The sequence below is a fragment of the Leptosomus discolor genome, chromosome 13, assembly GCF_034619465.1.
Source record: "Leptosomus discolor isolate bLepDis1 chromosome 13, bLepDis1.hap2, whole genome shotgun sequence".
In the NCBI taxonomy this organism is placed as follows: Eukaryota; Metazoa; Chordata; class Aves; order Leptosomiformes; family Leptosomidae; genus Leptosomus; species Leptosomus discolor.
The window spans coordinates 19677285-19689317 of record NC_141403.1 but is presented as its reverse complement, the minus strand read 5'-3'; the positions used below and the strand labels follow the sequence as shown (position 1 = coordinate 19689317).

The following is a 12033-nucleotide window of genomic DNA, read 5'->3' as shown; positions in this document are numbered from 1 at the left end:
AGCTCACAACAGCTTTTGGCAAGGAAATAAGCCCCTATAAGGCAAATGGAGAAAGACCAGCACATGCGGCTTTGTCACCTGATTGAGGCAACAAGGGACTGGATAAATCCACAAGTTTTAGCTAAATGTTTGTAAGAAATGCTGTATTTCAAGTTTAATGAACTCCAATTATTTTGAGTTTCAAAAGCCTGCGAAAAGTGAAAGCAATAAAAGGAGAAAGCAGAAGATGGTAGAGAAAGTGACTGAAATGACAAAAAGGTGTGAGGTATAAAACCAACAGCAAGAGCTTCTTACAGAAGAAATCAGACCTCATGCAAATCCTGAGTGAATGGTTTCTAACCTTCCTGTCTACTGGTTACAGACACTCATAAAGACTTCCCATGTGTAACTTTTTTTTTTGGAGGAGGATCATTTCAAAGTCTTCCTTGTGGGTTAACACTGTAAATAACAAAATTGGAAAAGGATCAGTAAGTACATTTCTGCTTAATGGAAACACATTTCTAAGCAACCCAGTGGAGAGATTAAAAACTTGGCTTGGTTGAGACTCCAGGAGAAATGTACAGAAGACAGACAACATGAAGAAGTGAAACAAGGTCTGCTGACAGATACAAATAAATGCACAAGGTACACATAAATATCTCCTTGCTCTCTGGATTCCAAAACAACTAACCACCCAACTTTGGCCATGCTGAGTAATGTAACTTAAAAAAAAAAAAAACAAAACAACTAAAAAACCCTACTGCATATGTAAAGCAGCCAAAATTCATGTTTCTCTGTTTTAAATCAGCACCTAGAAGCACCATAAGGACACCAAACTTACAAAACAACAAAAATTCTTGTTGCTCCTTCCTAAACCCCTCACTGTGAACATACTGAGGAAAAGAGAAAAGATTAGAGAGCTGAAGGTTTGAGTTGTGTTACAGACCTGAGAGATGTAACCGCAGCAGAAACCATATTTCTGTACATTTTATAACACTCACCTGCAATGCCTAGTATGCCATGATATTTATTTTGGCTTTTTATTTTTAAAAAAAGTGTTAGTAAGTCATTCTTAAAATCCTCTAGGGCAATTTCAAGGATTATCTTTAAGGGTAACCCAAAGAAATGTTGAACAGACATTAGGTATCAACCACCACAAAAAGTTTGTGGTAACATCAAAAATGCAAGGGCAAGGAATCGTCTCAATTTCCCTAATGCACTCAACTATTCAGAATTCATGGGAAAAAGTACAAACACAGATGGGTTACAGGTCCCCGTGACAATGATCGATGGTAACTACAGTTAGTTCTTTCACACGAAAGCACGATCCTCCATAATGAACAACAAGAGGAAGTTAATGACAGCAAAAAACGCAAGTGATACAGCGCAAAGAAATTGGGTAGCACAAAATCAGCTCCTAATAATGAGACTGATTTAGGGCACTCCTCCTGATGGAACTATTTTCTTAGTTTTTTATAGCAAAATCATTCTACTAGTAAGTAGTAGAACATAATGCTTATTGAAAACAAACGGAAGCTATCAGCTTTATATTCTCAGCTGTGTGATATGATGAAAAAAACTAGAAAAAAAACCACAAAGAAGTCCACAAAGCTAAATCACAATCTTCTCATTAACTTTCTATCGCCACAGAGTGTCTCTTTGTTGCAAAAGGCTACGTTCACACGTTTCTAACACACGTAATGTGGTTAACAGCCTGATCTGACTCTAGAAGTTGAACAGATACAGATAGGAAATGTGCGCAGTGTCAATAACCACATTAGCCACCACTACTGTATTCCTACTACGGATGTAGCAAACATGTTATTCAACCTAACAGCATCATAAAAACAGATTTCGATTTGGGAATTTCTGTGGCAGCAGAAACTCCCAGAATTAAATGCCAGGCTTCACAAAGAAAGGCAAGATGCACCTCTATTAACTACTTCATATGTAAACACAGCAACAGCAAACTCAAATACCATCTCTGAGGATCTGACCACAAACAAATGCAAGTTTTCAGCCAGCACCTGCTGCCCCACCAGCCAATCCTCCTCTCTCCCAAGGAAATGCTGCCAGGCAAGATAGATTTGATTTTGAGGACCAGATGCAGCCTGTCAGCTATCAAACAAGCAACCCTGACTTACAATAATAAGCTGCGTTTCTTTAATCAGCTGCATTTGCATCTGAGTCAAGCGTTACTCATTTGCAAGTAGGGGTCTCTTCCCAGCTGTAGATACATGGGCACACACTCTCAGTATTGTTGACTCCACATTCTCTGGACATTTTTAACCAATTTCTAAGTCCCAAATCAAGTTTGCCCCAACTTTAAATGAACTTTCTGACAGTCTCGTAGTCAGCTTTACCTAACAGCACATAAATAGTAGTAATCATAATAAATTGTACACATCGCAACCAATTAATCAGTTCTAAAATTTAGCATTACATTCAAATGACTATTTGTCACAGACATCCAAGAATCCATTCTGACTAGAAGTGCAAACTGCATTTGATAAAAGTATCCAACAAAGATAAAATTATTGCAGGAACGGATTACAATCAGATAAGCACTACATATAAAGCCTCAAACCATCCTTTTTATACCTATGTACGTATATTATTTATATATTACCCTACATAAATAATATATACACATATCTAGTTTCACACATGTTTTAACAGTTTTTTGCTGTTAATTGAATGACTGACCAAATGTTCTTATTTGTACAAGTCTTGTGGGAAGGGTCACCCCTATCCATTCAAATTTACAGTTGCAGTATTAATCAAGTATTCTAGAAATATTTAACACTTCCTTATGTGGCAGTAGTTTGGCAACAGAATATAGTTGATTTATGAATAATAAATATATTTTTATCATTAAGGGAATAACTATTACAGAACAGAATATAACTTATCTTAAATGTATTTTTTCTGTGGCCAGAAGGAATCTTTCATGATTCCACAGCACTCCTACTATGCAGTCCACACGTTTTAACACAGTAACTGAAATCCCAACAATGATGAAATAGAAATTTGATCTGTATCTCATTCTACCCAGGTTTTTTATCTGTGTTCCTTTTCCATGCATCACAATCAAATATAAGGGGGAACATACCAACCACTGGTTTAATAATATTATACTACAAAATACTACCTATAACTTTCTTTCCTTTTGGCAGTATATAAGGAATTTTCCTTAGAACTGGGGGGGGGGGGGGGGGCGGCATGAAGAACATAATTCCATATTGACTTACACTTTTCTCCTTAGCATCCTGATGCATCAGAAAAGCTGACCTGCACTAAAGATGCTTACTCTTTTTAAACCTGACACTAAAACACGTATTTACTGCAAAAGTGATATTTAATATTTGGGTTTTAATATAAAAATAGACTTTATTTCAAGTGAGGCTAAAGCAAAATACTTTCAAAAAAGTAGACTAGTCATTGTTTAACATTCTATTACCAATACACATCTGACAAGATGACACTTCGATGCTAAGTTAACACAGTTCTCCTCTGCAGTATCAAACAAAAATCATGCAAAGAAAATGCTAATTAAGATGTTATAAGCAGTTGATAATCAAAGTAACCTTTCCCTGACCCACATTAGGATAAGAAAACCCAGCAACAGAAGGCACTTAGGCTAGAGTCTGACCCATTTTCTCTCTAAAGCTGTAGAAGCAGCTGTAGAAGCTAAGAGGTGAAGAAGAAATTTAGCACTAAAGCAAACTAAGGTTGTAACTTAATTCAACACCTTTCCATTGACAAAAAAATTGCTCTCAAGAAGGTTCTGAGTGTTGCCAGTAATTTAAAAACTGTGAATCTTGCAGTAATCACACCAAATTTAAAGTGAACCGAAGAGTTCAGGAGTTCAAGAAACAGGGTCTTTTAAAAGTTCGTAACTCAGCTGCTTTTTCTTTTCTGAATTTTAATTTAAGCACAATAGTATCACAGTAAGATAATCCTGTGTGCAATGTAAACATTTACTATACTCTGGCAGAAACCAGTCCTTAACTTTAAGTTATTCACATGTTTTATAAATTCCCAGATCCGGCTTTCTTACTAATACATATGCATGATCCATACAGCTGTATTCACAATGCCCTGACTAGCAGCATGCAAACTGACAAAGGATATTACAGAAGCAGGATAATAAAGCACAAGTTATTCTTACTACCCTTCCCCCACCATGCACTTTACCCTTTGTGTTCTTTTATACTTACCATGCCCTCAAAGCCAACTCTGTAAAGGTTTTTAGCACCATTGTCCCAAAGAACATATGCTGCGCTATGTGGACTCGATGCACTCCAATCTTGGATTTCAGTTACCTATTCAGATTTAAAAATAAGAAAATGGTTTCCAGAACAAAGATTGAGAAGCACAATTTGAACTTAAAACCCATTCATCGCTTCAGAATAATTCAGGATACAGCAGTTTTACTGAATTTAATAAAACTTATTCTGAAGCTGTTTTCTGTTTGATACAAGTGTTCCCTAAGTGTCTTAAGAAGATGGCAGCCTAAATATATACTTTGTAGGCCTATTTTTATTTTGTATGTTTGGCAGGTAACCTAACTACATAAGTAGAGAACAAGATCTGAACTGTAAAAACTTATTTTATAATGCTTTGACACGTTCTTACGAGAAGCAGCATTTAACCAAGAAAAACAGGATGAAAACTATTTTAATTGCTTCAATTCGTCTCTTTTAACCTGCATTAGCCTGGTGGTAATGGACTATATTAGAAGACAAAATTCTATTTACAGAGCCTGTCTGTTTAACAGTAGAAAAGAAGGAGAGTGAAAAGGACTTTCCTTGACGTTTCTAAAATAACAAGGCCATGCACCAAGTTCTGAAAATTCTTCCATTATTAAAAAAAATGTTTCCAGAATTTGTCTTCATTCTTATTTGTATTTATTTAAAAGCTGTTTCTGCTATCTTCTATCTGCTTTTCCTCATTAAAAACATTCAGTGCATTTATAGATATTCTCAGCTTGCAAATAACCCCCCTAATTCAAATTTAGTACATAAAGTAGACAATGCAGGACAAGACTAATTTTGCAAAGTTTCAGAGATTTCAAAATGTCTTGCCAAATTCATAGCAAGGAGCAAATAATCAAGATGAAAAAAGCTGCATCTGAAAAGCCCTTGCTTTAGGAGATTTAAATTTATTGTTTCCTCTCAATAAAACCCAAAATGAAATCCCCAAAACTCCTAAAGCTTCCCTAAATATCTAGAATATGAAATAGGCTAAATACCTTACTCAGGAACTTTTCACTTTCTTTTAAATGCTGCTTAAATGTACTAAAAACAAATGCAACAAGAACCACCAGTTGACCAAGATATGAGGGCATCATATTCTCCTTCTAGAACATCTCGTATTTGCCAATAAAAGTCATAGTGTATTTTACACTCCCTGCTGTATGTTCATACTTATAACAAACCTTTATCAGTTCTCAAGGTAAATGTAAGTTGTAAACAGAAAATTTGCAGAGGTTATGATTAGCGACATATAATTCAATGCAATTTGCAATAAATCTAAGCATTTTTACTATACAACTGTATCAAGACCACTCATATAATATACCGTCCTAAGCCAGTAATATCCACATCTAACACTTGCAAAATTTTTGGTTTTAAACTGGAAAAGTCCCTGAAATTATGAGATGAAAAAACAAAAACCCAGGATGTAAGCACTGAAAACCAAGAGCAAGAGATACACAAATGTGCTGACCCACAAGCAGTAAGACTACAGAATGTAGTGATGACCCAAAAGGGCTATTCTTGAAAGCTCTGTTTTTATACCAGCTCACTAGTAATGCTGAAATATGCCCAAGATCTTAATGTTGTTACAAACAGCCTAAAACAGAACAATGCAGAAAAAAAAAATTGGTAGTTTTCAAAATTTTGTGCTGGTATCATAAAAAACTAAATTTAAATTATTATAAATTTTAAATTTAATTTTAATAAAAATTAAATTTAAAAGAACTCATCACAGTATACATCCCCTCCTCTTTCTAAATGCTTGAGCATTACAGAATAAGATTTTAAAATGTCCAGCAAATTAAAATAGTAACTTTTACGATCATATTTTTATTCTACAATAATGGCCACTGAGGCCATTACATGAACATGCAGAAACGCATCTTATTTAAACCAGTTTTATTTTTACCTTTCCTCTACGTCCATTGCCACCATCTTGATCTTCCCATTGCCAGTCAACTCCTCGCACAACCCTGGCACCTGCAAAGATTCCTCTTGCTGTAATTTTCTTTGATTTACGGCGAGACTCCAACAACACCCTGAAGTTATTAAAAGAAGAACCCACAAATGTCAAGATAATAAAGGAAGCCTGAAACAAATCTTTGGGATAAGAAGGAGAGCATCTTGAAACAAAAATAACCCCACAAATGCAGATTTCAGTGCATGAATCACATCATAGAATCATAGAATAGTTTGGGTTGGAAGGGACCTTGATCATCATCTAGTTCCAACCCCCTGCCACGGGCAGGGACACCTTCCACCAGACCAGGTTGCTCCCAGCCCCATCCAGCCTGGCCTTGAGCACTGCCAGGGAGGGGGCAGCCACAGCTGCTCTGGGCAACCTGTGCCAGGGCCTCACCCCCCTCAGAGTAAAGAGTTTCTTCCTAATATCTGACCTAAATCTCCCCTCTTTCAGTTTGAAACCGTTACCCCTCATCCTATCACCACCCTCCCTGATCAAGAGTCCCTCCCACCTCTCCTGCAGCCCCTTTCAGCACTGAAGGCCGCTCTAAGGTCTCCCTGGAGCCTTCTCTTCTCCAGGCTGAAGACCCCCAACTCTCAGCCTGTCCTCACAGGGAGCTGCTCCAGCCCCTCAGCATCTTCATGGCCTCTTCTAGACCCGCTCAAGCAGGTCCGTGTCTGTCTTGTGCTGGTGCCCCCAGAGCTGGACGCAGCCCTGCAGGGGGGTCTCACCAGAGCAGAGCAGAGGGGCAGAATCCCCTCCCTCGACCTGCTGCCCACGCTGCTGGTGCTGCAGCCCAGGATACGGCTGGCTTTCTGGGCTGTGAGCTCACCTTGCTGGGTCATGTTCCATTTTCTATCTACCAGCACCCCCAGGTCCTTCTCCCCAGGGCTGCTCTCAGTCCACTCACCCCCAGCCTGTATCTGTGCTTGGGATTGCCCCGACCCAGGTGCAGGACCTTGCACTTGGCCTTGTTGAACTCCATGAGGTTTGCACAGGCCCACCTCTCCAGCCTGTCCAGGTCCCTCTGGATGGCCTCCCTTCCCTCCAGCATGCCGACTGCACCACACAGCTTGGTGTCATCAGCAAACTTGCCGAGGGTGCACTTGATGCCACTGTCCATGTCACCAAAGATGTTAAACAGCACTGGTCCCAATACCGACCTCTGGGGAACGCCACTGTTCACTGGTCTCCACATCGAGCCATTGACGATGACTCTTTGGGTGCAACCATCTAGCCAATTCCAGCCAACAAGATAAAAAAATCCATGATCTTCCTAAATCTGATTTTATTGTATGTTTATAATTAGTTTTTAGTTCTAATGATAATTTCTTCTCCAAACCTCCTACTACCAGCAATAATCTTGTAACAACTTACACATAGATCTATAGTCATGTTATTAGAATCATTAAAGACGCACAGTCATATAAACAACACATTTCTCTTTCTCTTAGATGCACACAAGGCCAATATTGCTGTCCCACAATTGCCATGCTATTTTTATTCAGAATCATTCTATTAAGAGCTACATCTCTTTCCCCTCCATGTCTCAGTTTATTTTCTACATACTTCTCATAGCATATCTTGGCAAATTTAATTTATCAGCATCCATTTTTTCCGTCATATGTTACTTTCCTAAAGCAAACCTCTTCTTTCCCGACTTCAACAGAACTGAAGTAGATAAGCCCAAACAGAACAGTTCATGAGGACTGAACTTACAAATAGAAACAAAGAGACAAACATTTTCCTGCCTTTTCAGTCATCTCAAAAGCCACCAGTCTGCATGCAACCAGATTTCTTACTTCATGCCAGGAAAATGTTGCCAGACATAAGCATTTTTCAGCTGAAATTCTGAATGTTTCCTGACCTCTGCAAGAAGTGTATCACCCTCCTGCTGAACTTTTAACATCCAGCAGATGGCAGACAAGGAAAAAGTTAAACTGTTACAATCAATGCAAAGAGCACATGAAAATATTAGCCATTTTTATCTAAGGAATATAAAAGAGTGATAGAAGACACAAAGATACAGTGTTTACAGCAGCATTTTAAAGTTCTCAACACCTACAAAACTGACAAAAACTAGCATACATTACTTCAGTATGCTGCCCGTATGACATCCCAGACTCAAGAACAGAATAGGTGGAGCTTATTCTTTCCTTAATCCAAATGTCCTTAGATGCCTCTTGTAATTTTTCCTGTGAGATATCCCTCAAATTCAACAGCACTGCTTTGCCCTTTTCTCCCCCCTCAAACAGTTAACTTTAATCAATTTTTCTCAGCTAAGCTTGACCCAATAGAAACAGCTCCTTGACAGATGAAGCTGCCTTCTAGATAAGAGTTGCAAAACAGAGCTCAATGGGAGTAAACAAAGATAGGGAGAAAGTGACAAGATGCAAAAGATTTCCTGCAGTTCTATACCCTGCACACAATCTATCTCCAACCCCAAAACTTTATGCTTTATACACCGTAACAGACTACATAAAACTACAAAAGAAACTTCAGCTAAAAAAAAAATATCGAGACACTTAAGCTTCTGCTATCTATTTGGTACCTAGAGCTGCTGGCATGAACCTCAGAAAAACAGAAGTTACTTTTTCATTAAGCCACTAACCTGGGCATTTGAGCCATAGTTAAACTTCAAGGCAAACATGTGAGAAATGTTCCTACAAGATACGATACGAGAACTCAATTTGTGTGCTCCAACCACTTCCCTTAACCGTAAAAGCACTGATAAAAGCACAGCACTAAATTACAACGTATTTGTAAACCTTACATCTCCAAGAAGAGGAAATAAATGTTGTCTTACACACATCACATTTCACTGAGTATCATAATCTAACAAAAAAGCTTCCAATGGCTTAATGAAAAAAACATTCTGTGGAGTTATCAGAGGTGATACCACAGCATGTAGCCTTAACACAATGCTTTACCGTAGCTCTTCCAGTATTTAGTAACAGGCAAATATCACTGTTTTCACTTAACCAGTACATAAATCAGAGAGGGGCTCTGGATTTAGACAAGTTATTTAAAGTGAAGAACAGCTACGCCAAAACCCACTAACTGCCTATTTTGTTCAGAGTTCTTCACTGCGAGACAACAACAGATGCTTAAGAACATGAAAACTAAGGCAAGGGTAGAACAACCCTCCACAGCATCTTTTCTCTGCTTTCTGTAGTGAGTGGTTTAAGCAGTTTGAGTCAAAGGTTTTTGCCTCCAGATCACTCAGTTTTTCATAGCCCACAAGAAGGGTATTTTTCCTCAATCTGTCTACACCAGTTTTGAAGCTAATTAAAAAGTTTCACATTTAGGAATTCATTGACAAATCATTTTGTGATTACAAATTGTGTTAAGATAATTGTCTCCAGATCAGCTTTACAGCTGCTATATGGTAACACAAGAACTAGGAAGACTGCAATGAGGTTAGAAGAAACTGAATAATCAGAACTTTTTTTCTCTACTCCATTATTTCTACAATTTCCATGTTGTCCAAGCTCCAAAGATCTGTCCTAGCTACCCTCCCTCACAAGGAGGCAAAAGCAGTAACAGAATCTACACCTCAAGCCACTACCTCACCTAACCCAAGTTTCAGTAACCAAATCCGCAGTTTAAAGAGTTAACCACAATTAACTGTTCCTATTTAATGTCACGGGGAAAAAAAAATTACATTTTACCTTTCACTTCCTGGTGTAGTAATTCTGTAAAAACGATGCCTCAAGTGATGTTTGTCCCCGTGATAACAAACTGTGCACAAGTCATAATTCGTGCATTCAGCACATTTCCATCGGATGCCAATGATGGGTTGCTGTCGACAAGTATCACACATAGTCCCATCATGCTTGATACCTGTGGGGAGCAAAAGGAAAAAAAAAGACTAACAGCTTTGCTACATCGCTACACAGATTTCTATTGCGCACCATTATAATTTGAACCATACACTAAAGGGTTCACAATAAAGACAAGCTGTCAGTGACACCCTATCAGCCTATATGACTAAGGGGAAAAGAGAATGGATTTTGCCTTGAACCTCCAGTTGTCGGCCTGTTCCTGAAATGTTGTATCTTCACTCAGCTCAAAAAGCTGAGAAAGCTACATTTGGGGGGTTTTCGATCTATACAAATCAGAGAAAGAAAATGAGAAATCCTTTAACTGCAAGTTAAAGGGTCATAAATGCATATATCAAAATATACAGGCAATCTGGCATTTTATCGCTGGATTAAGACTATCAACACACCCTATACCACAAAGGCTACTGTGTTCAACTGTGTGTGGCAGTTTGAAAATCATTGGTTTGACTTACACAGTTTGTACAGCGGAAAAGAGAAGTCCTTATCTCTATTCCTTTTTATATAGGAAAAAATTAAGTTCTCTTGGATAGATGCCATAGCTTCATGAAAATCTGTTACCATTTCTGAAGTGTTTTACTGCTTTGTATGTTGGGCTTTTTTTTAAAAAAGAATGTGCCAAAGACAGACCAGATGTAACCCACCAGCATGTGCTCTGCCCAGCCTGCCACAAAAACAGAGTTCTCAAGACTACGTACTCCTACAGCTTTGCCAAGCTACAGCAGAGTGAAAGTGATCAGTCACAGTTTCCATCCATTCATTCTGAACAGAATGAGCAGCCACAAGTTTATAAAAAAAAAATAATCAAATTCTACTGCTGTTTGGGAAAAAAAAATGAGCAATAGGAGAGAGAAGTGCTGGCATTCAGTCTGTAGCACAAGATAAAAATGAGCACTAAAAGGCTGGAGTAACACAGAATTTTCCCAGTCTCTCAGTCTTCGAAAAAAAAAAAACAGCCCAAAGAACAGATCACTCAAATTAGTGAGGAAAAAGAATGGGTTTTGTCCCCTCCAGAAGCCGACCTCATGAAGTTTAACAAGGCCAAGTGCAAGGTCCTGCACCTGGGTCAAGACAATCCCAAGCATAGAGACAGGCTGGGGGTGAGTGGGGAGGACAACTTGGGGGTGCTGGTGGACGATGAGATGCACATGAGCCAGCAGTGTGCACTCGCAGCCCAGAAAGCCAGCCGTATCCTGGGCTGCATCACCAGCAGCGTGGCCAGCAGGTCAAGGGAGGTGATTCTGCCCCTCTGCTCTGCTCTGGTGAGACCCCACCTGGAGCGCTGCAGCCAGCCCTGGGGCCCCCAGCACAAGAAGGACAAGGAACTGTTGGAGCAAGTCCAGAGGAGGGCTACCAAGATGGTCAGAGCGTTGGAACATCTTTCCTATGAGGACAGGCTGAGAGAGTTTGGCTTGTTCAGCCTGGAAAAGAGAAGGCTCCGGGGAGACCTACAAGAAGGCTGGGGAAGGACTTTTTACAAGGGCCTGCAGAGACAGGACCAGGGGTAATGGTTGGAAGCTGGGAGAAGGGAAGTTTAGACTAGACACAAGGAAGAAGATCGTTATCCTGAGGGTGGTGAGACACTGGAACAGGTTGCCTAAGGAAGTTGTGTCTGCCCCCTCCCTGGCAGTGTTCAAGGCCAGGTTGGATGGAGCCTTGAGCAACCTGGTGTAGTGGGAGGTGCCCCTGCCATGGCAGGGGGTTGGAACTAGGTGACCTTTGAGGTCCCTTCCAACCCAAACCCTTCTATGATTCTCTGACTGCCAAATCCACTCTAAACCTATTAGACACTTGTGTCCAACAGCTGAGCCACCTGCAGTGAAGAAAAATCAACAGCTAGAGAGGCAACACTGAAGGAAACGCCTTCTTGTCTGATCATTCCCTGAAATCATATAATAGCTGAGGTTGGAAGTAACCTCTGGAGATTGTCTACTCCGGCCACCACCGCAGGGTAAGCTAGAGCCAGCTGCCCAGGACCACATCCAGCCGG

At 39.6% G+C, this 12033-nt stretch overlaps 1 protein-coding gene across 2 annotated transcripts in view; it reads right to left on the bottom strand.

The window, feature by feature from the left end:
- MIB1 (MIB E3 ubiquitin protein ligase 1) overlaps positions 1–12033 on the bottom strand; it is an 89919-nt gene that overhangs the window by 70393 nt on the left and 7493 nt on the right. For both annotated transcript variants that reach the window (XM_086472753.1, XM_086472752.1), the window contains exons 2-4: positions 9873–10044; positions 6148–6277; positions 4200–4304 (exon numbers count right to left, since the gene is read on the bottom strand). In XM_086472753.1, the coding sequence (XP_086328879.1) occupies positions 4200–4304; positions 6148–6277; positions 9873–10044 (407 nt within the window). The remainder of the gene's footprint in view (positions 1–4199; positions 4305–6147; positions 6278–9872; positions 10045–12033) is intronic.